General features: G+C 44.0%; 1 protein-coding gene across 7 annotated transcripts in view; it reads left to right on the top strand.

The window, feature by feature from the left end:
* Nucleotides 1-27,240, top strand: part of LOC104556730 (rho GTPase-activating protein 7-like) — a 53,242-nt gene that overhangs the window by 17,499 nt on the left and 8,503 nt on the right. For 6 of the 7 annotated variants that reach the window (XM_062002658.1, XM_062002657.1, XM_062002656.1 and 3 more), the window contains exons 1-10: nt 8,404-8,535; nt 14,531-14,602; nt 16,065-16,146; nt 17,594-17,657; nt 18,551-19,902; nt 20,339-20,509; nt 21,163-21,322; nt 23,057-23,255; nt 24,974-25,193; nt 26,739-26,853. In XM_062002658.1, the coding sequence (XP_061858642.1) occupies nt 8,511-8,535; nt 14,531-14,602; nt 16,065-16,146; nt 17,594-17,657; nt 18,551-19,902; nt 20,339-20,509; nt 21,163-21,322; nt 23,057-23,255; nt 24,974-25,193; nt 26,739-26,853 (2,460 nt within the window). In that variant the 5' untranslated portion in view covers nt 8,404-8,510. Of the gene's footprint in view, nt 1-8,403; nt 8,536-14,530; nt 14,603-16,064; nt 16,147-17,593; nt 17,658-18,550; nt 19,903-20,338; nt 20,510-21,162; nt 21,323-23,056; nt 23,256-24,973; nt 25,194-26,738; nt 26,854-27,240 lie in introns of those variants that run through there. The other variant, XM_062002659.1, reaches the window with a different exon arrangement.

Raw genomic sequence — 27,240 nt, 5'->3', positions numbered from 1 at the left:
AATCGATTTGGTGCCAATTCCAGACCTATTGTAAAAATGAGATGCATGATTAGAGCACCACTGTCATCTTTCCAAGGTTTTTCCACTCCTTTAGAATTGCAGCAGAGGAAATGACTTTTAAAGCATTCAGAATATTGACCTCTTTCTTGGCTCTTGTCACAATCCATATAATGGCTGCAACCAGAGATCCTCTGTAGTTACCTGTCTAGACAACACATCTTGTTCATTTTCAAAATGGATTTACAAGTTACTGCTGCAATTTTACACTTTGCCTTACAAATTCTTATCTGTAGTCTCTTACCCCCCCCCCCTCCATTGGTTGCTTTACTATTGTTCTCTTTGACATCTTCTTCTCATTTGAAGAGCCAAAGTGAAAAGCCAAAATGAATCTCAGGTCCTCTGAGGTCCAGATGCAAGCTGTTCTGATTTTCAGATGAAAATACTGTGTCTACTTACAGCATTTACTGAGTATTTATTGAAATCTTTTTGGCTTTTATTTCTCCCAAATGGCAATTGCATTTTCAGAAGTTTACTGTAGGTCTAACTTCAGTGGCTCCAATCAAAAGTTTAAGCTTATGTCCTAGAAAAGAGTGCATAGAGGGGAAAAAAAACCCCACAGAATTGTGGAGTTTTCTGGAAAGATCTCAAAAGATTTGGAAGAATTATCTGTTGATGATAAATTTGAGCTGGGAAAATGACATAAATTGTATCATGAAGTCAATCCCTAATGTATAATGATAGATTTGGCTCAAATTAACCACCCCACTTCTTTCCTTCTCTCTGTTGACACATTCCTGGAAATAGATTGGTAACCACTCGTCAAATACCTTTGAAAGTAGTTTCAGCCTATGGGGAGGGAAATGCAAACTGGTCCAAGTTTCTGTGATATTAGTTGCTCATCCTGAACAACAGATTTACTAGCTGTAGGTAAGATCTGTTGGTCTTCAGTTATTCATCTGAAGAGAACTCTGGTTTCACAAATGCTTGTAAATAATGAAACAAAGACATGAACCTTGTGGCCAAACTGAACTACTGTGGAGAAGTCAAGCAAGTCTTTCTTAAATGTTTGACGTGTATACTATCAAAAGCTCATTACCTTTCAGATTTGACTATTCTAATAAGAAATTTCAGCAATAAAGTATCAAGATTTCCAAAGTTTATATCTTCTAGTGCTTCTTGTTCATGTGAGCTACTGCTCCTGGCTCTCCTGTAATCAAATATTACACGTTCCTTTGCATCACACTAACGGCAACATGTTCAGCTCAAACCAAACTCATTCTCAGGAGATTTCCAACGAGGCAGATCTGACTGCATGTGCAGGTGACCTTGGGGTAGTCTTTGATCTCATATGGCACTTGACCACTGCTGTTTCCTCTGCTGTTAAGACATGGTTAGAAACAGGGACTGTCTTTTCACATGTAAAATTGATCTAGTAGAATTAGGAGGTACTGGCTTAAGCTGATTAGCAAAAAATTGGCCTTTCCAGCTGCTTTTATTTGTTGCTGGAAAAAGAATCCACTGGATCTTTGAGGAATCCTCTGTCCAGCCACTTTGTTCAACAGCTTGGTTATAATGAAGATAGGAAAAACAAACATGCACAAGGTATGACTTTGCTTTTCTGGTCAGGCAAGGAACAGCTGTTCTTCAAGGATAATGATTGAAAGAGGATCCAGAGTTTGGATACAGAACCTAGTTATCACAGCAACATTTGAACTCCAGAGGGCAAGACTAGGCTGTCTATCAGCCTTTATGTTACATCACTGGCTTATCAAGGGATGGTGACCCGCTCCAACATCTTGAAGAGGTTTCATCTGTGACAAACCTAAGCCCTGCTGCAGTGGGGCAGGTTAGTGTCTGCATGCAGAAGGAACAGTTTAGAGTTTTGACCAGTTTTACACTTTGAGAGGGACACAGTGACATAGGAAATGATTCTTGTTAGTTATTTTATACCAAAAATTCTCTTTCTGAAGCCTCCCTTCTAGAATGGATCATCTACTCATGCTGAAGTCTCAGCCATCTTGGAGGCCTGTTGGGAAGACACAGAGTGAATGATTTGGCTTGTTTTGTTTAAATAACTGAAAATGTCCTGGTGAGCTTGTTCTCATTATGTGCTGCTGAACTGGCAGTCGAACTACTGTTGGCTGTGTGCCCCTGGGAAGAGACAGTGGGTGGATAGATTTCAGAATCACTTCAGAAGACATGAGACGTTGCATGCTATAGACTGTCTGAGAGTCAAGACAAAGGTGAGCCGTTTCTTTCCCTAGCTTCTTCCTTCACATAAATATAAGGGTTGACCAGATGAATGCTGATCTTCATTTAGCCCAGCAGAAGCTCTGATTTTATTTTTCATTCTTCCCAACCCTCTTCCTGGCAAGTGCCATTTGTAGCAGTGTGCACACGTTAGGTAAGCAAAGGCGATTTGGCACTGTGGGCAGGAGTGACCACTTGCTCTTGGATTTCTTTTCCTCCCCTTTTTTATCTTTTAACTTTTGTCTGGTGAACTCAAATTCAAAATGAACACAACCAGTTATGACAAGCAGTAGGGGATTATATTGAAGACCTGAGCAGCACTGGCATGCCCAGGTATCTGGCAAATCACTCATCACCGCTTCCATGTCAGAGTTCCTTTGGGCTTTTCCTGCCAGAAGCAGATGCTGCATCCAAGGAGGTGGTTAGCGGTGGGCAGGAGGGATGTGAAAGAAAGCTTTGTGAATCAAAGCTAATCTGTTGGCTTCTTATGTGGGAAGAGTTGAAACAAGATACTTTTCCATACAATGCCACATGTATTAAGCAGAGGAGCTTCATGGTGTTCTGTTTCCTCCAGCACGGTTGTCTGGCTCTCTCATTTTATGTAATGTCTCTGGCAAAGATCTCCATGGTCCAGGGCAGAACACTGTTTGCTAATGCCTGAGCAGGACCTGGCACACATCTCCAAGTTTATGCTGAGGCTTGCTCTTTTGCATTTGTTTCTCACATGAAACCCCTCTAGAGTTCCCTTCTGGGGAACAAGTTATGGCTTCAAAAATTTACTCTTGAAAGTATCAGATCCCAGCCTGATTCCTTTGCTGGGAAAAGCATTTTGTCACTTGTGAAATAATGCTGCTTTGTATAAGAACACAAACACTCATGACTGTGAATCTGTACGGGTCTGTGTGTGGCACGTGCAGAAAGAAAAGAAAAGAAAGTTCCCAAATATCTCAGGTCCAAATATAAATTGGTGTGATCTAAAAACCTCCTCAGGACCAATTCAGCAGCTTATTAATTCCACCACGCTGGAGTGTAAGTAAACCAAGTTCAAGTATTGTTATGATTCTAGAAATGCCCTTTCTAAAGAAAGATGGCAAAAGCTTTCAGAGAGGATGCTTTACCAGAAGCAGAAGTAAGAAGTTACAAGCAGCAGACACATTTTTTTCTGCAACCTATGCATAATAACTTGTTTAATGCTTCAACAGTTAGAAGTTGTCATTAATTTGGACTCAGCATGCTCTGAAACCAGTTCCAGTAATCCAAAACATTGGCTACATTCTGGTCAAAAGAACTGAAGCAAGATTGTGTCACCAGGTAGCTGAGTGCTTTCTTTCCTCATCTGGCTGCAAGGACGGATTCTGAAGAGCTGTGATCCTCAAGCATCTGGGCCCATACTCTGAGGTGTTAATGCTTTGATGTAGACACTTCAGAAGTGTTGGTGGCTCTTGAGACAGGAGAGGAAGATAAGTGATTGAGGAAATCAAAGTGTTTGCTCTGCTCATTTTTCTCCACAGGTGGGAGGTCAGAGCTGTGATTTTTTTTTGCTCTGGATACCCTGTTCTCTGCACCAGGCAGTTAAACTCTTCTGTGCACTGTTGCCAGGAATGAAGGTTTGATGTGGATTTATATCCCTGGAGGGGAGATTCCTCAGGGAACTTCATGTGCCCGCTACAAGCACATTTCTCCTGACCCTTTTCAAGTGAAATGTTCTGGGTTTTCTATGAAACAAGATGTTATGTTCTTTGTTGCTACATTCTCTCACCCACATTTTAGGAACTTCACTAGTTCTGGAAGAATTCTTCCATTTGTTTACTCTAACCATAAAATTTCCTTGAGAAAATCCCTGGAATTGCTTGTGATGGCAGAGTTTTCCTCTTTAAAAAAATGCTTGACTTTTAACAACAGAAGCCAAAAGCTAAGCTCCAGCTTGAGGCCTGACCTCCTCTAATGAGAGGCAAATTGCACCATTTTAATGGGATTTAAAGGAGGAGTGAAGAGCAAACCAAATCATTGTCACCTGCTGGAGAAGGCAACACTCCACACCATTTTCTGAGGTCATCAGTTCCAGGTGTTTTCTTTCATAGCATAGGGTAGTTGTGATTAAGGTAGTAGTAATTGGCCTCAACCCATTGTCCAAGTCTCTCTGAAGAGCCTTCCTGTCCTCAAGGAGATCCATGGTCCTGCCCAGCTTCGTATCACCTGCAAACTGGCTGAGGGTGCCCCCAGTCACCTCATCCAGATCATTGATAAAGATGTGGAACAGAACAGGCTCCAGCACCTGGGGAACACCACTTGTCGACCAGCCACCAACTGGATTTAACTCCATCCCCCACCACTCTCTGGGCCTGTCCTCACATCATGAAGATGAGTTTGCTGTATTCTAACAGCTTTTTGACTGACTTGGAGGCACACCATTTAATCTTGATTTCAGGGGGCTGTTGAACATGGTTATTTTATCACCCTTCAGTTCTCTCACAGATGCTTTCTGACAGAAACTCCAGAATGATAACTAGATGCCACTTTTGTAATGTGATGGGTTAATGTTTTGTCTTCACCTCTATGTCACTGCTGTATCCAAGAATCTCTTTTTAAACAGTGTTATTTTTCTCATTTTAAGCAAGGTTAAAGACTTTATTCAGTTTGTTCTTGTAATAAGAGTCCAGGTTTTTGCTCATGTATCTTACTCCCTGAAATACACATGCTAGCAGTTTGTCTAATCTGCCTTGCATCACAGATGATAAAGTCTCAGTCTTAGTCTTTGGGAAAATACCTTTCCAACATTGAATTTCCTTGTCAGAAAGTTTTTTTTCTTTGTTAACCTGGGGGGGGGGCAGGAATTCTCCTTAATTTTATCTGATTTATTTCCCATTTAAAATCCTTTTCTATCAAGCTTATTCATTTTCTTCCTTGCAACTCACAATTCTTCTCCACTACTTTTAGTATTAAATCTCTTTTAACTCTGTCTTAATGTATTGCCTGTGTTTTGTTAGGCATTTTTCCTCCCTATTGGTGTAACTCCTGAATTAATCATGCAGCTTTTCTCTGAACAACTTGTTTCCATAGAAATATCTTCTTGATGCCTTCATAAGATAGTCACAGATGAGATCAGATTTCTTGATCTCTTATGTTAACTCAAGATCATCAACAAGAAGCTTTGCTTCAATTAGATGCAACTCCTTTTCTTGACACTGTCTGAAATAACTTCAGTGACTTGGGGCTTTGGTACAGTTTTGGTTCATTATGAGTTGAGGGGTTTAGAAGCAACAGGGTCATTTATACAAATGATCAGCTTTTGTTCATGCAGTGTGTTTTGAAGTTGTTCCACGTGGCCTGCTCTGGGATTGTCTTTCACCATATTTGAGCCAGCTGGAATGTCAGTGGTTCAGAGACACTGTGTACAGAACCCCAACATGTGCTGACCTACAGTAGGTTGATGGCTGCGGGTTTTGATCAGGATAAATTGGCTGGTAACATAATCAGAAAGGTTCTGGAGAGCCTTCAGCAAGGATAAGTGCTTTCAGAAAAGAGGAACTCAAGCACTAATGACCATTTGGGGAAAAGATCCCACTTTCCAGGCTTGAGTTCCAAACAATAGTGTAAGCTTTGGGGCTTTAGTGATGTTACTGGGTGGCCCTTGGCAAGCTGCAGAGCTGGGAGTGGAAAAGCCCAGATGAGCAGGAAAGATTTCCTTGTCATCATTCCCTCTGGCACAGGAACTGCCATCAGCAGCCCTGAAGCCAGGCAGCTGGGTGTGGAGTGTTTGACACACTGAGAGAATATCCAAATGCCTCTTCTGAAACTGAGGCACCATTATTCCACACATCCTGTGAACACAGTGATTCCCACTTCAGATATGGATGCTGAGGACAAGCTTCTGCAGAGTGTAAAGTTACTGTGTGTGCGGGCTGAACCTCCTCCAGTCAGAGGCTGATGCAAGGATCCCCCAGGTTCATTGTACTGTAGGATGGATAAAATGATCAAGAGAGGGGAATGGGATTCTTTCCTGAAATGTCTTCAGAAATTCTCTGTCACACTCAAGTAGTTCCCCCATAAGATTGTTCTTTTCTTGATCAGCTACCCTTACAACTGTAGGAAGCTTGCCATAAGTGCCTAAAAGAGAGAGATGATGAGCATTCTAGGGTTATGCATCGTCATCTCATGGTAAATGTCTAAAGGAAAAGGAATGGGGAAGAGAAAGTGGATGTTCTAGTTGGAGCATTTCTGTCACATGGAAGCAGTCTACTGATGTTTTCCCAGATTTCAACTATACATTCTGTCTCTCTAACTCAAGCACATAGCTGAGAATTTAATCAGTGTGGGATGTGTCCTCCTATTCCTTTGGGTGGGTCTGATAAAAAGCACTTTCTTAGCTAATCAGAGCTAGACACCATATATCACACAACCTTAATTTGGTTTATATTGTGTAGCCCAGTGCCAATATCAACCATCTTTTTTTATTGTGCCCTACAAACTGACAGTGTTTGGGACTAACCTCATGGAAAATAAATGGTAGGTCTGTACAAATTTAGCATTTGGTTGTTATCCAGAAAGCAAATCTAATGATAATGAAGCACACACATAAATTGCAACTTCATTAGGGCATCATGATCCTAAAGGAGATTGGGGTGTCTGACATGAACAGAAAAATGCACTACTTCACTTCTTAAGCCTTCATTTAGAAAAAAAACCCAACCAGTTACATCCACAAGAATTCTTGATTTAAATAGAGAATTTTTGGTATCTGTTGCTTTCAATCCCCCTTTTTTTTCCTGCTGTGTTTTAAGCTCCTAACTCTAAGAGCCTAAACGTTACAAGAAGTCATCCCACAGAAATCTAGAGTTTGATCTGGTTACCCAGAGTGGTTCATAGAGCTGGAATTCTCTTTCCACCTCTGTAAAGTAACACAGTATAATTACACATTCCCTTCTGTCTGCCCTGTAAAACTGTAATGCACAGTGATATTATTAGTGATTTAAAGTTAGATTCCAGGGAAATAACTTTAAATGTATTAATACTTTTGCTCTGTTCTCCTGAGACCAGCCTATGTGACATTCCAAACCTTGCTGAGTATCCCTGGACAAGGCTTGTTCAGGTTTTAAAGGCTAATCGTGTGTTTTTATTACAAATCTACAATTGGCTTAAGAATCAGTTCAAAAGTTTCTCTTTTAAGTAAATTTAATGTGAAGAAACAGACCCTCTAAATGAAAAGTTTGGATAGGAAAAACTGTCATTAAAAGCAGAAAGCTTAAACCATAGCAGCAATGAACCACAGCAAATGCAAAGGAATCCAGTTAGTTGCAAAGGTCGCAAGGCATGCTCATGTTTTTCACACACATTCATTGCTCAATTCCATATGAATTTCTCAGCCCACAAGCTATGTTTTTTTGTCTAGATTGAATCTATACAAGCAAAATAAAAGTAAAGGTTCTGGCTGTTCCTTGACAACAGTTGTGGCAAGGGACCTGACTGCAAGAGGATAATCACATCGTGCTCCTGGGTCACGCTCGGTAGCAGGGGTCAGGCACTGGTTTTAACTGCAGAATTCTGGAATGGATTGGGTTGCAAGGACCTTGAAGAGCATCTAGTCCAAGCCCCTGTCATGAATGTCAGCTTGTGTTCTGTTCCAAAAGGAAAGTCAGCAGCTAGGCACAATGTCTGTGCAGGATGCAACTGCAGTCTTCATTTTTTTGGCGTGCAGGGTGAAGGCAACATTGTTCTAGGTGTTAGGGAGGGGAAAAGGAAGAGTAGCTAATTTCGTAATCCATCAAAACGACACTGATAAAATGCTAAAACGTTAATGTAAACCGGCACTTTGGCCGTGAAGCGTTGCTCTGTCTTCACTGTGAAGGCCACGGGGCTAACGGAAAGGCTGTGGCGCTTCCCAGAGCCGTCCCTGCCGGGACATCCCGTCCTGAGCTGCCCGGAGAGCCCCGACCGGCAGCCGGGCGGCCCGACACCCACCGCCGCCCCGCCCGGGGTCCGGGTCTGGGGTCCGGGTTCGGGGCTCGCCGCCGCCCCGCCCGGGGTCCGGCTCTGGGGTCCGGGTTCGGGGCCCCGCCCGGGGTCCGGCTCTGGGGGTCTGGGTTCGGGGCTCGCCGCCGCCCCGCCCGGGCCCGCCCGCGGGGAGGGGCAGGTGGGGGCGGGCCGGGGCCCGAGGCGGGAGGGCGCGGAGCGGTTCTTCGGGGCGAGAGAGGGTCGGAGCGTCGGTTCGGCCGGGGAGGAGCGTCCCGCGGCGGAGAGGGTTCGGCCGCCCCCGGGGGTAGATGACAACCCGGGGGGAGAACTCAGGTGGGTGCTGCAGGGATCTTTCTTTCCGCTTCAGCGTGGCTGCTTTGCTGGTGTGACATAGCTCGTAGGCTGCCTGCCCTCCAGATTACGCTCTCCCAAAAAGCTGTGGCTTTAGGTTCATAGTTAGATGCGTTTAGGAAGCACTTAGTAGATTTGATGGTGTTGCTATATGTCTTTGAATATCGACAAGCTTTGTCAGGGTTTATTGACCAAGTAAAAGACCTGGGCTGGACAGCTGTGAACGGGCTCAGCACAGCAGATTCGTGGCAGGGCTGATAAACGAGCTTTCTTTTCAATGTAAATGTCACTTACTGGCCAACTGCTCTCGGGTTAAATAGTTTCTATCATGTAGGTTGAACCTGTATCACACACTGGTATTATTGGTATTTTGTAGAAGGAAGGGAAAGTTGGTGCTGCATGAGAAAGAGCAAAGACAACACACTTGTTTGGGGATTTGTTACTTCAGTGCTGTATGTTTATTGGTATTTGCTTTATTGGAAGCAAGCAGCTACCCTTCCTGTTCCAGTTCCTCCTAGAACCTTACATCAAATGTTTCTCAATTGAGTGCTGTAAAATTGAAACTGTCTTAAAGAGCTTCTGTGTCAGAGAAATGACGTATCTGTTCCTGCTTTACAGCCATGGGAACTGAAGCACAGAGAAGCAAAGCATCTGGGATTAGAGCACAGGGAAAGAAATGCCCTGTCTCTTGCCCCGCTAACTTGGAATTTTCAAGTGTGGGCTTGGAAATTAGAGTTCCACTCCCATTTCTCCTAAAGTTGATGGGAGTTAGGTACTTAATTCCCTTGAGGCCTTTGAAATTCTTGCAGAGCCAACACTACCTTCTGTTATGTAGAAGCAATTAAAAGGTCGGTCAGCACTGACAAGCCAGTTAATGTGATCTGCAAAGAAAATGCCTTTACATGTGTCTAGGTCCCAGTAGCAGACATGGGAGGCTAATGACAAGGACCCAAGTAACGATTGTAATGTCAGTTTGGGAGTCCCAGTAATCAGCTTGGGAAGCTCATGCCAAGGAGCTGGATAAGGATGCAATTAAGGTTGCTACGAAGTACTGGGATACATTGCAGCTCCCAGCTGTGATAACTGAAGAGTTGGCCGTGGTTCCAAAACACATAGCATGATAGTAAAGTAGGAACATAAGGACAAATATCTTGGCCTTTTCATTTTCCAGACATTTATATTCACTATCTGCATGGAGACTGAAGTATCCTGGCAAAATTCCAAGCAACAGTCCTTTTTTTTTTCCCCCCCTCTCAAGTGGTTTCATAAAGTACAATTAAGCTTTACCATTTGGCATAGCCCAAGGGACAATAGGATAAACATTTCCACCTACTTATGATCCATCTCAGCTTTTGGAGACTTTTGACAGTTTTACAAGTCCCTGATTGCTAATCCTGGCCAGTGCAAAAGCCCTGCTTTGAAAGCATCACATCAGAGCTTCAGCATCGAGTAGACAACACAGTCAGGCTCTCTTTAAGTAAGAGGAAATGGAGGGAAAAAAATAGTTCTTGAAAATCCTATCACAGGTTTAATTTCCTTAGGAAATCATGGTTGTAGCACAGCAAATGCATTTTTCACAGAGTGGGTATAAAATGAAATACCTTATTAGCAGCTGTAAGCCATAGGGAAGCAACACAAATTTCTATAGCCCTAGGAAGATACACAGACCAGAAAGATGCAATGGGAAACTCATCATTCTATCTCTAAAAACCTTGTTTCTTCCAACACTTCCAGCACAACCAAAAAGGACAGGATCTAAGTCACTGCATGGAGGACCTGTCAGCTCTCAGGTCTCAGCTCATGGCTCCTGAGCTGGAGGAAAAATGCACTGCAGAGTGCATTTGTGTGGCTGCCAAGCATGCCTGGAGCTTGTTGCCTTCAGTTCTGGAGGAAGCTGAGGGGGATGGTAGTTAGGGATTGTCAGTGATGAGAGGAGGCAGCAGCATCTCTCTGTGCTGCCAAATCAAGCAGGTTTTGAGGTGGGAGCTCTGGGCATTTGTCTGTTGCTGTTGTTGGAGGATTACTGCTAGGGGGAGAAAGTAAAAGTCTTCCTAATAATGACAGAGATTTGGAAAGAATGAAATTCTTTGGATTTTTTTTCTGTTTCCCCCTAGATTGGTGTAATATGTAGTCAAAGTCAAGAGCCAGTCCTACCCTCTTGTCTGTTCTCCTGCCTGTACTCGCGTGGCATGCGTTGGCGAAGCTGGGGGAGGCTGTGCTGAGAACAATCCAGTCCTTCCCACAAGCACTGCACTTACAGACTACAGAAAAGGGGACAAATAGAGTTCTGGAATAACTAACATAGAGATGCTGCAAACAGCAAGGAAACCTCTCAAACTATTTGCTCACTGGCCTGGTTTTGGAAGATGTTCAAACTTAAACACAAATCTCTTTAATTAAGAATTGATCACCATGTGAGTCTGTTGAAACTGGGAAAACTGTTTTGGATGAACATAGAAGTGAAAACAATGCATCCACTGTGGTTTTTAGCAGTATGCTAAAAAAATTACATTGAAATAGAGCTACAGTGAGAAACCTCTGTGAAAAATGATACATTGATGCTAAGGTTCCATCTTATGCTGAGCTGCCCAGAGGGCTGCTGGCCATTGGTGAGCAATTGCAGATTCCCATGCCTGTGCCCACCCATTACCTTTGTCTTGTCACTGGTGTTCACTGGGATGTGTGGCAGCTGATTCAGAAAGCTAAAGCATCACAAACACAATCTTACAAAAAGAAGTGAATAATTTTCCTGCCAGTTTGGCTGCCTGGGCTGGGCTCAGTGGTGTGGGTGAGGAGGGGTAAGTGCATTCAGTCAGGGGAAGGAGAGAAGCAGGACTCCTGCTTTGGCAGCAGATCTGTGCATCTGAAGAGTCACACTGCATCCTGAGAATAAGACTCATTGTACTGATGCTTTCAAACAGAAGTTTGTACCCTTCCATTTGCTTTGGAGCAAGTACCATTGAACACTCAAAGTACAATTTGACACTTCTTTAGTTGAAGTTTGCAGCCATCATGTAATGAGATTGAATGGCCTGTTTCATACACAGCTTCTCACTGGTTTCAGTTGCTGTCAGGAAAGTGCTGCTTCTTGTGAGGAAAACATCTCAGAGGCAATGCCTAAATCTCAGCACAGATGTCTTTTCACTGTTAATTAGGTGTGCATGTGTTCATTCTGATAGGCATTTCATACCCCTTGTAGCATCTGCCTTCCAACTACCCAAGGAGTCTGGGTTTGCTCAGATGGGGAAATACAGTTCTCCAGGTCTTAAACCCAAGTGGATGAAGAAAAGGAGGTGTCAGCCAAGCTGATGTAGATAATGGGGAGGAAAAGGGGCAGCTCCTGTGCAGAGCCAGGCTTACTGGGGCCCATGGAGCAGGGCAGGGTTTGTGTCTGTTGTCACCCAAGGTGAGTATGTTACTGTAACCACTAGTGACTGTAACTACTAGTAACTGTTGCTCTTCTTTTGACATCTCTGTAACTTTATTGCCAGAGCTTAAGAACTCTTTGGGGTCCCTGACAGAGGGCAATGCTGGGCTGCTTCAGCTGTATTCTGCCATTACTATCTAATGAGTTTTTACTTGTTCCTCAGCCTGCACACGCCACATAAAGAGTCTTACATGTCAACATTGAGCCCAGCCCCATGGAGAGCAGTTCTTTCCTTTTGAGCAACTATTTCTTGTTTGCTTTTTATTTCCTTTCTGATATTGATCATTATCAGGGTAATACAGGCTCATCTGGGAATTTTCTTTCATCAGAGTAAAACTCCTGGGCATCCATTATCCCTTTATCACTTCAATTTCTGATAGGATTGGGAGGAGACAGCATAGATGTCCCTGAAATATAGAGATATCTGTAAGATCCTTTGGGTAGTTATTTTAGCAGTCAAATATTCACAGCAAATCTAATGTTAAGTAACTGTGAACATGCAGGCCAGGAACTTCTCAGTGCTTCACGTGTTGTCTCCTAACACAGCAGTGCCATTGCAGCATGGGACTGAGCAAAGGTGTATTGGGAGGCCTGAAGATTTACATCAGCAAGGAAAATTCCCCCAGCTCCTGTGTCTTTGTCTTATGGAAGAGGCCACCTCTAAGTGTCAGAATGCCTTTGGATTTTCAGTCATACTCATTGAAAATGTCACCACTAGCTATGAAATATTTCCTAGGCTGTTTTTCTTTGCATCACTGTTCATGCTTGGTTTGCTCTAAAAATAGAGTTGTACCTTTAACAGGTGGAGATCTGGGGAAGCTTCAACCCTTACCCAGTTGCCCTCCTGTCTGAGCTCAGGAAAGATGTGCCCAGGCTCAAGCTGACTATTTAAAGTGAGGTCTGGAATGAGGACAGCTGTAGTTTCTCCACATCTGAGCTAGTTGAGCCAGTCTAAGGGGTCTTTTGAAGTGAAAATCACTTTGTGAAGACTTTTAGTGTTAGACTGGTCATCCTCCTGGCTCTTTGCTACAGGTTTTTTCTTTCCTGTTTTGCTCTCAGTACAATATTTGTGTTTTATCAGCCCCTGGTTTTCGTATTCAGTAAATGCTGTGTTAAGATAAAGATTATGATAAGTTATGGCACTGAGTATAGTAATAAATGTAGGCATGGTGTATATAGGCTATTGTGGAAGAAATTAGCTTCTGTTCTGCAGTGTAGGGGGGAAAAAAAAGAGCCATGCATCTGTTTTATGTAGAAATACCCTTATCATCCTGTGGTATCACTTTATTCTCAGATGAAAAAGCTGTGGAGTTTTGTGTAGGAAAGCTTTTGTTATGGATGGCATTGTCCAGATGAATCAAGTGATAATGGAAATAATTTAAAGTTTAGAAGTAGAAGAATGAAATCATGGAAGTTTTGTGAGTTTTTGGATGAGTTTCTCCAGTCTGTCGTGCTGATGGCTTAGAAGTGAGAAGCTGGAGGAAAGCAAGAAGTGCATTTGAATTGCTGTGTATGTGAAGTGCCTCAGAATCCTCAACTTTGACTGTATGTGTAAAGAAAATAGCTGTAAGGAAGAGGTCTGTGCCTCTAGCCTAACATGCTACATCTTAAGGTGCTTTAGAAACACTTCTCTCTACCGAGTTGGATTTTAAGGTAGTTTTAAAATGTTACTTTGAAAGGAGCCTTTTGGTTGGTGTCTGTTGCACATGTGCTGGTGTACAGGCAGACAGATAAAAAATGAGTGTGGGAATCCTCTCCTCTTCAACAGAGCCAGTCATTTCTAGTATTTGCAGAGTCGAGAGCCTGCTGGCGTGTACTCGTGTTAAACATGTTTATGTTTCTGAGGCATCTGGTGAGTGTTCTGTGATTGTGTGAAGTTATATGCTGCTCCTGCTCCTGTGGGAATGTTACAATGTTGGCCATAGGGCTTTATGAATTGTCACCAAATGAGCAGTTAATTCTTGACATCTGCTGTGCCTCAGTGACTGCCAAGTTGCGTGGGTAGCTGGCAAGGAAATAAATATTGATAGACCCTAGCAACAGGTACTCCTGAGAACTCTTGTTCTGGGAATGCTTAGGCTGTGTCCAGTGTTATGAATGTTGTGATGGCATTTTAATGTTATTTATAGGGTTTGTTTGTGTCTTATCACCCATCTCTCAGCGCTGGAATGCATGAATGGACTTTGCTGTGTATGGGCACAGACATATGTGTCGTACACCCTTCTCTGGTGACTCGTTTCGACATGTAACAGATGCTTGCCTGTCCAAATCTCAGGGGTAGCTGATGTACACCAATGTATGACATCCCAAGTATGTGCTCATATCGAGACTCTCGTATGTTTGCTACCTACCCTGTGTTGGAATGACCACTCCAGAGCTCCCTGCACATAACTGCATCGACACAAGAATTTCTTCCTATTTTAGTAATATACTAACAAAACATTTATATCCAAAATCCTGTGAGGATCCACCAGATAAAAGGAGCTTGCTTGTATTGTGAAAGCAACCTTGTGAGCTCTGTAACTGAATGATTTGGGGTTCTCATTGCAGAACTTGAAGCCAGAGAAGCCTGCGAGTGGCTGAGGGCTGCCGGCTTTCCCCAGTATGCTCAGCTATTCAAAGGTATGATTCCAAAGACTTGCCAAGTAGCTGACACTGAATTCAAATGGAATTGCTTACATAACTAATATTTCAGAACCTGACACTTGATGGAAGCCCTTCCAAATTCTGTAATACCTTCATGCAAACCTGTAGAAAAGCAGTAAGCTGGTGTGTGTTCTTGCAGAAGTGAGATCTTAATTAGATCTGAATCTTTATTAGCATGGACTCAGTAGCATTCTGTAAAGGAACAAGTCTTTGTTTGACTGTAACTCAGTCAAATTTCTGCTTTTGTGATTTTCAGATGCTTTTAATTTTCTCAGGCTCTCTTCCTTTGGGGTGTTGAGGGGTTTTTTTCCCCCAAACGCACCGATTTTAACCAAAACTCATTGAACGCTCTCCAGCCTGTGATCTTGAGCAAGATTGTTCTATTGGTGTTGTGAAAAAGAATGTTATCATAAGTTTTTAAAGCAGATACTCAGAAGCAGCCAGCCAGGTAAACCATGCAATTTCAGGTTTTCATGTCTTTAAAGCCACCAAGACTGCTTATGTGGAGGAGATACATGGATTTGTTGAGAATATTGATACAATTTCCTTTAAAATTATTCACCTTTAAAACACGTTTATTGTTACAAACATGGAATGTAGCAAAAGCTAATCTGTTTTTAAGAGGGATTTTATCAAAGAACTACAACTAAAAGCACTGAGAGTGACTTGTGCCTGCTCTCATTCCTTCCTCCTCTGTTCATTGCAAAGGTAAAAACTGGAACTCGGGCAATGTGAAAGACGTGTGCTATGAAACATGATGTCTCATGGAAATGCTTCCTGTTTGACTAGATAGGTTTTATTACATAAACTGTCAATCTTACAGTCTGTTGGAAATGTACATTGTCATGCTTCTGGAAAATCAGTCCTCTGTATTTCCTTACTGTTTATGCAGTATCCTGACTTGATTGGATAAAATAAGCTCAAAAAGCCAAGAAAATATGGATGAATCTCAGTGGTTCCCTCATCTCAGAAACCAAAACACTGAACTCTTCAGCTGGTGTGTGGATTAGCTTCAAGCACAGAATGATTTGTCAGGCTCACTACACCTCAAAGAGCATAAGTGACGTGATGCCTGCTACCTTGCCATTGGCAAAAGCTGCTGTAAAATGCTCCTAGTTTTGTACTGTACTGGAAGGAAGAAGGTGCAGAGAACCTAACCAAAGTAGAACTTGAATTTTGGATGTGTGGTGCTATAGTCTTAGTCACTGCAAGCTCCTGGCAATGCAGCAAAGGCTTGGCTACTTGTAACTAAGGACAACAAGCAGACACCTACATTTATTCTGCTGCTTGCTCTGAGGAGCAGACCCTCATTTCCATGAAGGGTGTTTGTGTGAATACATAACTATAGAAACTGATTTAGATTTATTTCACCTATGACAAAAGCTCAAAGTCTTTACTATGATAACTCGGATTTCAGATTCAACTTCTTTGTTCACAGATATGCAGTTTCCTATTGATGTAAAAACTGTGAGGAAAGACCATGAATTTTTAGATGGAGATGAGATTGAATCCTTGTTCAGGTAAACATTAATTATGAATCACCTTCAATATCTCCAGGCTCCACAGTTATTTGTCATAGATTAACAAAAGTCACCAACGTTGAGACTGAAGGAAATCACTTCAGCACATGGTTTAGTACTACCAAAGTTGGTTGGTTGAGGAATTTGAAGTAAGCATGTGCCTGAACGTCAGCTTCAGCCAAGGTCTCAGTGATGTTATCCTGGGCATCAAATCTGCCTTTTCTGTAATGTGAAGTGTCTGCAGGCTGAGAAAGAATAATCTCTTCCCTGCAGGTATACGGTAGCAGGACAGTTTGCTCTTCAGATTTGCTTGTTTGAGTGGAGGGATTTCCCCTGACTAGTGAGCTTCCCCAGAGCAGACCCACGAGGCAAATGGCAAAAATGATCTGCCCAAGAGATATCATTTCTGGTTTGTTTTCCTGATTATATTTTTTGGAGTGAGAAGCAAAGATGTCATTTGGAAATGACTGTTCTGCCACAGCTGTTCACTGCACACAAGTGAAATTGTGACATCAGTGCAAAGTCAAACTCATTGCTCATTGACTTTCCTCATGTAAGAGTGCAAGAATAGTGTAGAGGGATTCTTTATTACTTGCTGCAGCTTTTGAAACCTTCTCAGATTGTTTAGCAGGTGAAGTGAACTACAGCCTATCCACGTCATGCCACTTTGGCTAATCCAAGGGACACAGGAAGACTTTCTAGCTCCTAAGGCGCTGGAAAGTTCCTCTTCTGGCAAAGTGGTTTGGTCCTTTTCTGTGTTGTTAGGTCACCTGAACTCAAATTCTTCTTCTAACAACAGGAGCACCAACAGGAGCTGAGCTGGTTGCATGTAGAGCTCTAATGCACAGCAAAACCTAAATAATGACATGAAGTTACAAACGGACTTTGGGTAGATTTTGCACCTTGATGTGAATTCTGTCTTGAGAGTTCCTGGAAGGCTGTCAGGGTGCCTCCCTATTAATGCCACGTGTGTGTTTGACAGTTCAGTGACTGACTAGTTTGGGGCCTTATTGATTTTCCACAAGTTTCAATGAAAATGCTAATAAAGATAATGAAGTCCTTCCAAGGATATGGGGTAATGCCATCTTTTTTAAAAGACTGTAAGAAGCTCACTCAGAGTTTGTTTCACTTTCAAAATCTCAAATCCATTTGTAGCTTGTCACAATCATTAAAGTTTATAATATGATTTTTTAATTAACTGATTAGCTCTGGTCCTCTTCTCTAATTTTAAGATGACAAAACTGAAACTGTGAACATTCTGGGCTTGTTGGCTGGCACTAGTTTTGGCAAAATATGTGGAGAACCTCTAACAGTACATCAGTCTTTGACACCAATAATGAAGACTCCTCAGGAGAAGTTCACAACTAGTTTGGCACATGTTTGTTTTCAAGAAATCAAATAGTTTCTATTTAAAGCTTCTGCCTTTTTTCTTCCCCTCATACCCCAGACGGCTGAACACCTTGAACAAGTGTGCATCAGTTAAAGTGGAAGTGAGCCATCAAAGGAAACAGGTTTGTAAAACATGGTTTGTTTTCTCATGGGTAATGTATTTGGCCATTATTTCCGAATCCCTGGTTTTAAAAGGTGTGTGAAGGATTAGGAATTGGTGTACTTTCTTTGCTATTGTCTTCCATCCTGCAAAGCATTTCCATTTGCATTTTACACTGAGAAACACATTGATGGAGGCTGAAGTTCCCTAAGGCTCACGTTATACCTTTGTAAGGCAGATTAGGGGTGGGCTTTGGACCATGTTTTAAAAACAATGTGGCACACACTACTGTCCAATGGCTGCACCAAGGCCCCAGCTCTTGTGTTACTTTCCTAAGTAGTTTCACACCTTATTTAAGGTCTGAAAGTCAAACTTCCCTCTTTTTGACTGAACGAAGGATAAGATTTTAAAATGGACAATCCAAAGAGTGTTGGCCAATGCCAAATGGCCAGCCAGGAGAGCTGCTTTGTGCCAGCTTTGTTGCCTCACAGCTACAGCCACATCTTGGCTGGCAACATCAGCATTGTAAAACCCCTCAGGTCCTAAGGATTAATTGCAGGGCTGGCAAGAAAATAGTGTCATCTTTTGGGAAAAGATGTAGTTCTTCTGGAAAGCTCTACTGTGCTGTCAGGGAAGACTTTTTGTTTGGCTTTAGAAAAGGCCTTGTAAGCCTTTCAAATCTGTTGTCCCTTCCTGTGGTAAACTTACCAGTTTTGTCAGCATGTTTTTCAGCTAACAGAACAGAGCTCAGGGCAGACCTTCAGGAACTGAAAGATTACATTTCCATGTGTTGGTCTTGGGGGTTTTGGAGAGGACAGAAAATTGAAGTCTCCTTTTTTGTTTCACATTTTGTCAATTTAAAGTTTGTCAAACCTTGCCCCTGAATTGTACCTTTTTTTTTCCTCCCCTTCCAAGAGTGATGACTCTGAAGATGATGAACCTTGTGCCATAAGTAACAAATGGACGTATGAGAGGTGCAGCCAGAGATGGTCTCGTATCGAGAGCCTAGAAGGAGGAGAGGAAGGTGCTAGTGCATCAGCTCCAGGCAGCCCAGTCCTGAAGAACATCAGCAACGAGAATACTGTCTTTCTGGATCATGGAGAGAAACATGATGTATCCTCAGTTCACAGTACCAGCAGTGGTGACAGTGACCTTGTTAGCTTCCCCAAAGCTTTTGAAGATGTGGAAACCAGCACCAGTTCTTCACAATGTTCCTCAGTTAAGGTGGCTTCACTGGACTCTACCTTTAGCTGTTCTCCTCCCCCCTGTGAATCTGTAAATATCATCAGTGAGGAGAAATTTGCAGATAAGTCATTTTATAAAAAGAGGAAGAGCCTTCTAAAGAAAATGGAGAAGTTGCACTTAAGGAGTTGCAACTTAAGGAGTGGTCAGTCAAAGGCCAAACCCATAATAAGTGAACCTGTTCTTCTGGAAGGACTCAATGAAGAAAAGATGAAGATGCTGAACTGTGTAAATATTTCTGACCTCTCTGGCATCCAGACAAAGAACAAGTCTTCCTTTTCTCCCCAGAGCTGCAATAACAGCAATCAGCCTGGAAATAGCAGCACAGTGAGCACTGCAGGCCCTGCTGTGAAACCGCAAAGCCCCTGTGAGGGAAGGGAGTTGTATGCAGAGAACTTGGATTCCAGCAAGCTCTTGCTGTGGAATGATCTCTCTCAGCAAAACCTAAATAATGACACGAAGTTACAAATGAACCAGATGTTTCAAATACCACAAGGCCATAAACCTGGCACTTTCCCCAAAGCACTTACAAACAGTTCCCTGTCTCCCATAGACAACTCTTCCGTCAACTGGAGAACTGGGAGTTTCCATGGGTGCAGGAGAAGCAGGAGCAGCAGCAGTTGCAAGGACTCCAAAGCCCCCAGGAGCCCCCTTTCTCGCACAGATAACAGGCTCAGTGTCTATGACAACATGCCCAACATTGAACTTGACAATTTGGAGGCAGCACAAGTTGGTGATGATGATGTTTTTTCAGAACTGAACCATGTTATAGAAGATGTCAACTGCCTCAAAAAGTTGGTTGATCAGTGGACAGAGAAGTTCGCAGATGATGGGGATTTGGACTTTGCCAGTGATTTGACCTCTCTGCATCCATCCTCACCTAAAGAAATCTGTCTTGAGACAGAAGGCTCAGAATATAAGACAGCAGACCTCCTGGCCACTGAGGGGAAGAACAAGTGTGAATTGGGCAAGGAGATCAGTTCTGTAGACCTGACATACACGACAGACGCTGAAAAGACCAACAGGTCAGCCATCCTGGGGTTTCCCTAGTAAACTGCTCCCTGGGAATCTTTCCCCATAGTTTCTCTCCATTCAAAATGTAATTGTTCTTCTAAACCAAATATTCTTAAGTCTTCCTCTGGGTTGGTGCCAGGTACCGCTGGTCTGTAGGCACTGTAGTATTTCTGTGTACTCTGAACTCTGGAAGCAGAGTGCTCATAAGGTGCATGAGCTCTTAGATATTTGGGGTCAGACTTCATGGGTAACTCGTTGTATTTCTTATTGAAACATTTTATGTCTCCAGAGTAGCTCCTGGATGAGAAGTACTTTGTTTGAATGCTACTCACCATAAGATGCTCAGGAGCTGCAGGTCATTTAGTGTCAGGTGCTTCATAGATGCAGGCAGGAAGCTAACAGGGACACTGGAAACAGTCCTAAGCTTGAACAATATTTATCCTGCAGGCATGGGAAACAACACTGGTCTGTGGAAGACAGCATGCACTTGGAAAGCCTTTCCATCCAGACTGACAGCCAGTCAGCTGCCCAGCTAGCCCGGGCACAAAAGCTGGCTTTGCTGAAGCTCACTGCTTTAATGGACAGATACTCCCCTTCCAGTAAGCAGGGCTGGAACTGGTAAGTTGTCTGATACCAAAACAACTTGTGTTGGAAAGAAAGCATTTGATGTAACTGGGTCAGTTTCTTTCCCTGCCTAGATTGTGCGTGTTGAGGTGAGGAATTTCATCCTGTTGAATTGCTGGCAGTTTTGTGGTTATTCCAATGGCCCCAGGATTTCCTCTGCTATGAACTGCACTTTGGCTCCTTGCTGGTGGTCACGTTGTTACTGATTTTAAAACACATTGTTACAGGTTCCTCCTTAACTTTCCCTGTTTGCAGGGCTTTTGTCAGAGGTCCTTCGCAGGCACTGCGGGACCTGAGGTGAGAATCCGTCTCTTCAGCGTCAAGTCCCGGTTGTTGGAACTAAAACAATTACCAATTCAGTCACTCAGAGGACTTAGAAATATCAGTTCAAATCTTGTGATTGATAGGGATCTGGTAATTGGCTATAGGAAGAGGTGAAGGAAAGCCCTGCAGTGTCCTAAAGGGAAAATGAGGAGGTCACTCCTGTGATTGCCTTTAGTGATTTTCTCTCTCTCTTACGATGGTATGTGTCAGAATTTGGGGTTGTGGTGAGTGTAACTCAATCCTGTCCCGTGCATGTAACTAAAGCAGCAGGGGCAACAGTGCTGGAGAGCTAAAGAGTTGCTTGTGTTGGGTTTTGTTTTCAGGTCTATACCGAAGTTCATTAAAAAAGTAAAAGCCTCTGACTACAAGGACAAAAATGTGTTTGGGGTTCCTTTGCTTCTGAATGTCCAACGAACGAGCCACCCCCTGCCTAACGGGATACTGCAAGCACTGGACTATTTAAGAAGCCACTTTCTTGACCAGGTATGAAGTTGAGAGCAGCTCTGTTCCATAAGTGGCTTTGCTCTAGGGAATCAGTCTCTGCTTCCAGCTTTTGTGAGGGACTTTCTTGCCTCCTAAGGCTCTCAATAGGCAGGAAGGTGCAGGTCTGAGGAGGTGGGCTGCGAGGAAGTACCTTGTATTTCTGTGCCTTGCCTCGCTGAAATCCTCTGCAGTCAGTTCTCCCGGTACAAGCAGTCAAGCTGCTTTCTCCTGGTGAGGCAGCATGTCTCTGCTGCCTCAGGAGGTAAATCTACCACACAATGTCACTACTCCCTCTGTTCACTGGTTGCTAGTAGTGCCCAAGCTAATGTGATAATTTATCTTGTTTCAGCTGAAATGTACCACTGTGCAGAGATAAAATGGTTTAGAGCAGCGCCTGTAACATATTTGTCTGTCTCTCCACTCTGTATTTATCCACTAAGTGGAGATGTGTGCATGGCAGTGAAAGCATGTGTTACATCTGCTGCTTCTGTAGCAGAGCTGCAGAAATGGGAGGCTCTGTGACATGAGCCTCGGCAGTTGAAGAAAAGGCTGTTTGCTGTACTTTGCAAATGCAAAAGTGTGTCATATTATGCCAAAGTACAAAACTGTGCATCCTGTGAAGTTACAGTGCAGTTTGGTGGCAGGTCCTGGAGTGTGAGCAGTCAGCTTCTTATGAAGCCAGTGCATTTCATTTTGAGGTGGTGGCATCTATTCACTTAACAACTGATGAGTGTAAACACTGTCTTTTGGGGCACACAGGGAAACTTTCAGCAGAAGCTTTTTTGAAGTCAAATCTCAATATGAGCCAGCAGTGTGCCCAGCTGGCCAAGAACACCAGTCACATCCTGGATATCAGGAACAGTGTTGCCAGCAGCAGCACGGAGCTGATCATTGCCCTGTACTTGGCTTTGGTGAGGCTGTACCTCAAATACCGTGTCCAGTTTTGGGCCCCTCTCTACAAGAAGGACACTGAGGTGCTGGAGAGGATCCAGAGGCTGGGCTACCAAGCTAGAAAAAGATTTGGAGCACATCTCATATGAGAAAGGGGCTGAGTGATCTGGGGCTGTTTAGCCTGGAGAAAAGAGGGCTCACTGGAGACTTTATTGCTCTCTACAACTACCTGAAAGGAAGCTGTAGTGAGGTAGGAATTGGTCTGTTCTCCCTAGTGACAAGCAATAGAACAAGAGGAAACGGCCTCAAGTTGCACCAGGGGAGGTTCAGGCTGGATGTGAGGAGGAATCTCTTTGCTGACAGGGCTGTCAGGCATTGGAAGGGGCTGCCCAGGGAGGTGCTGGAGTCACGGTCCCTGGAGGGGTTTCAGAGAGGAGTGGATGTTGCACTGAGGGAAATGGTCTGGTGGTTGACAGGGCTGGGACAAAGGCTGCACTCCATGAGCTTAAAGCTCTCTTCCAGCCCAAACTATTCTATGATTCTAAGTTTCTGGGAAACTTCAAAATCTAGGTTTTTGTCTGAATCCAGATGGATACTCAGAGTAAAAGTGAGATAGTCATTTCTCTCAGAATGCCAACTGCCCCTGGACAATGTGTGTAAGTCTTAGATGTATCAGATTAGCCAGCTCATGGGTTATCATCAGTCATGGTTTGCCAGGGAAGGAATATCCACTCTGCTTCTAATGACACAAAACTCTTTTGGTGTCAGATCCCACTACTGTAGGATCAACGTTTGTCCGAGGTTTGATTCCTGATGACAACTTTCTCTGTCTTTTACCTGCAGGTTGGCCTGTTCCGAAAATCTGGTGTCAAATCCAGGATTCTCTCTTTGAGAGAAATGAATGAAAGCAGTCCACACAATGTATGTTACGAGGGGCAGTCAGCATTTGACGTGGCAGACATGGTGAAGCAGTATTTCCGAGACCTTCCTGAGCCCATCTTTACCAGCAGGCTCTGCGAATCCTTCCTCCACATCTACCAATGTAGGGAACAAACCACAGTTTTCCACTTCCTTCAATGTCTTAATATTCAGCTGTACAAGGCAGTGGGCAGAGTAGGTCTGGGGCCATGTTGCCTTGTGGTGTAGTCAGAGGAGTCAGGCAGGGTGTTTCTGAAAAGATGAGCTCGTTGTGGCTCTGGATGTAAAGGAGCTTCACATCTGCATGCTATGGGCCAGCTCGTTTCTAACACTGTGTCTCCCCTGTTCTTTGAAGGGTGAGTGCAGCAGCGTTGTAGCAGCCCTCCCAAACTGTTTTTAAAGAGTCATCTCCTTGTGCAAATTTAAGAAAGAATCCAGCCCCCTGGGTCATGGTCTGAAGTAGCTCCTTGTGCAAAAACAGTCGTGTTATATTGAGGCAATGTCTTTGCAAGGTGCTCAAGCACAGCTGCTGTGAAACAGCACCTTTGCCTGGAAACACCAGAAATTTTCTGCCTGTGCTCTGACTGTTACTATCCTTGAGGTTCAACCTAGGAAAGAAGGAAAAGTGAAGCTGAAATCTAGCACCGAATATAGTTTTAAGCATGTTTCATCTCCAGTACTTTGCCCTCAAGGAATTCACTTTCAACAAGCACTGTTGGGAGGGGGGGCACTTGCTGTAGGGGCTTGTGATCATGTAGCTCCAGGCAAGTTTCCTTCTTTTGAGAAAAGGCTTTGAAAGTCAAAGTATGAGATTTCTGAGTGGACTGAGTTTTGGCCTGTTTATGTGACTTTCATTGCCAGGAGCCCATGAGCTGCTGCTATCTTGTGTATGGTGTAAGGTCAGAGATTTCAGTTGGGTTTTATTTTCTGACCTGTCAGAGTTTTGCCTGCAAATGGTTTATTTGTTTGAAGAAAGTTTTCTTTTTTGCATCCACAAACCTTTAGATGTTTAGATGATCTTTAGAGCTGCCTTCCAACCCCTACCAGTCAGTGATTCTGTCAAATCCTTTCTGTCAGAAGGTCCACAGTTCTTATGTCCAGTGGATGTGGCACCATCTTCTTCCATTCATTGTAACAGGGCCTCTGTTCAACTCCTGCCTCTCGTTTTGGGGTACAAATGGCAAATGATTTAATTCTACTCACTCTAGTGAGCAAGTGTCCAGATGAAATGACTCTCTTTTAGAGAAATGTGCTGCTTTCACCCAGGAGCATATTTTGTGTGTTCTATATACATGCTTCTACTTGAAGGGAAAGAGAAGTGATGTTCTGCTCCTGGTAGGGGTGTGAACTGAAGAAAGCCTCATGGCAGGGTTCTTTAGTGTGAAGTAAAACCCCTTGCCAAAACATTGGTCTCTGAATTGAGTTATCTGAGAGAGAGCATCTGCTCTCTTCATGCCTGAAGCTTTTTCCTGGAAGGAAAAGACAGTAGAGTAGCTGTCTGCTCCAAAGTAACATTCCAGAGTAATATTTTAGGGGGTATTTAGGCTCTTATTTGGGGTATAGCCAGAGCTGGTTCAGGATAAATTCACTCTCATAGTGTCCAAGACAAATTGCAAGTGAAACAGCAGCATCACTGGGTATGACTGTGCATCTTAACAGGCAATAGGAGGAAAGTCTACTTGTTGGAGGTGACTGTGATAATGGCCTTTGCCTTGTCTGCTGTGAGCCAGAGCGACAGGAAAATGGATGAACCTACAGTTCCAATGCCCTGCTTAGAACTCTGGTGATGGATGCTTCCTTCTCTAAGTCATGTGTGATCTTCAACTCTCTTTCTGTTTTCAGACATGCCAAAGGAGCAGCAGCTTCAGGCTGTCCAGGCTGCTATTGTCCTTCTCCCAAAGGAAAACCGAGAAGCTTTGAAAATCCTCCTGTTCTTCCTGCGAGATGTGGTTGCTTTTGTGGAGGAAAACCAGATGACCCCCACCAACATCGCTGTTTGTCTGGCACCTTCTTTGTTCCACCTCAACACTCTGAGGCGGGATAGTTCCTCCTCCTCCACCAGGTATTAGCATCTTAATCTGAGGTTGCCATTGCTGCTGTCTAATAGTGTTCTCTGCTGGCACAATCTGGCCTAGAATCAGTGTGTGTGTCTGTGTGTGTCTGTGTGTGTCTGTGTGTGTCTGTGTGTCTGTATGTCTTGGGGTTTGTCTCAAATATGGTTGAGGATACCAGCCCTGCAGGTATCTGCCAGATTGTAGCAGCTTGCTGGCATTGCTTCTGCTGGGTGGATAAGGGGATGGTTCCTGCCAAACCCAAGACAGAAGGATTCTGTAAATTTATCTTAGTGAGTAAAAGTATCTGGGTTGCACAACATCTCCCTTTTGTACGTGCAGGGAGGAAGGTGCCCTTGGGCCAAAGTAGACATATAATCTCTGAGAGCATTTATGCCTTATCTGGTCTCCAGAGGCAGGGCTGTTTGCTTTATTCCATGCTCCTGCATATGGACAGACACGTATCAGGGCAGAAAAGGACAGCTGACTTTGAAACATTGTGCACCCATCAGAGTAGTGAGCTGGTTAGTTAATCACCTCCCTTGGGCATCTAATGATGAGGGCTAGCTCCAAAGCAAAGGCTGTCAGTTGGTATCTGTCATGCTAATAAGGCAGGCATGGCACAGAGAGGGGAAAAAAATGCTAAGGAGTGGCCCAGACTGTCTGAAAATGCCTGAGAGCCTTGTGGCAGAGCCTTGGGCTCTGTCTGAGCTATGGGGCCACTGCAAAGGCAGCTGGGGCTGGATGGAGCTGGAGGGGCAGCAAGCCCTTCCTGGATTGCATTTGTGTGTGTATTTGAGCCCCTGGGAGTCAGACTTTGAGAGCTGTACCTCTTTGGTTTACTGGCACCAAAAATAGAACCAGAGTTGTGTCTTTGTTGTCACTATTTAGAAGCCAGGATGCTTTGAAGCTTTAGCTTTTTTGTAAGTGGCCATTGATGCCAGGGTGCAGGGCTCGACTTCAAAGGGTAGAAGCTGACAGGTCTGACTTTGAGGAGCTGCACTGAGGGCTCTTATCTTCCACTCAATTTTCAAGCCATTTGGCAGGAATGCACATAGATAGAAGCATCAGAAGCCAGGATTAATGAGCTCATATAATGATTATGAATTAAAAAAGAGGACGGTTTTCAAAATGTGTTTGGTGTGGCTTTGGCCAAGGGAATTACAGGGTCCTACACAGGCCTTTGCAGGGTCTCAAAGGAGCTTGGTACTTGAAGGCTACACACAAATCAGTTTGGGGGTCATTGCTGTCTTTGGCCAAGTGTGTGACAATGTGTTCAGGGAATAGAGCCTTGACTTGCCTTCCTTGGGCATACACTGGTACTAATCAGTCCTGCCCCGGGCACTCTGGGTGTGTGCTGGGAGAGCACTGCCTGTGGACCTTGCTGCAGTAACCAAACAAGCACTACACAGCATCCAAGGGCCCTGCAGAGCAGTGTGGTTGTGCTGAAGCTGCTGGTTTTCAGCCCCCAGGCAGGCCAGCTGGTAGGCACCTTGACCCCGTGGCTAGCAGCATCTTCCTCACACAGCCTTCCTTTCACCTTCCCCTCTTTGCAGATCTAGTCAGAGGAAGTGCAGCCTGGGGAAGCCAGACCAGAGGGAGCTGAGTGAGAACCTGGCAGCAACACAGGGCTTGGCCCACATGATAATGGAGTGCAACAGACTCTTCCAGGTAGGTCACTTGCTGTAGCAAAGTGAAAGCCCTGAGCAGCCTGATGCAGGTGGCTTGCTTTGGGCCAGGCCCCTGCCAGCCCAGCTGTTTCTCTGAGCCTGTGCCAGGTAATCAGTGTCATTGCACACTTTACCACAATTACTTACTTGTAATGGCTGTGAGAGCATTCCCCCATGTCCTCCATCCTCTAACTGCTATAGGGGCTTCACTCCCTGGGCTTGGTGCTGACTTAGCACCTGTGGGGCAGACACTGCCATATGCTCTTGCAGGGAGGCCCTGACCAGGGCCAAGCATCCCTTCTTACAGGAGTGGGATGGAGTCAAGGTTTTGCAGCTGGGGCCTGGCTGGAGCAACAGCCATGCCTGTGCCTGACCATGGCTCCCAGTA

This window comes from Colius striatus, chromosome 9 (assembly GCF_028858725.1).
Source record: "Colius striatus isolate bColStr4 chromosome 9, bColStr4.1.hap1, whole genome shotgun sequence".
NCBI lineage: Eukaryota > Metazoa > Chordata > Aves > Coliiformes > Coliidae > Colius > Colius striatus.
Note: the sequence above shows the minus strand (reverse complement) of the source record. Positions and strands in the feature narration are given on the sequence as shown.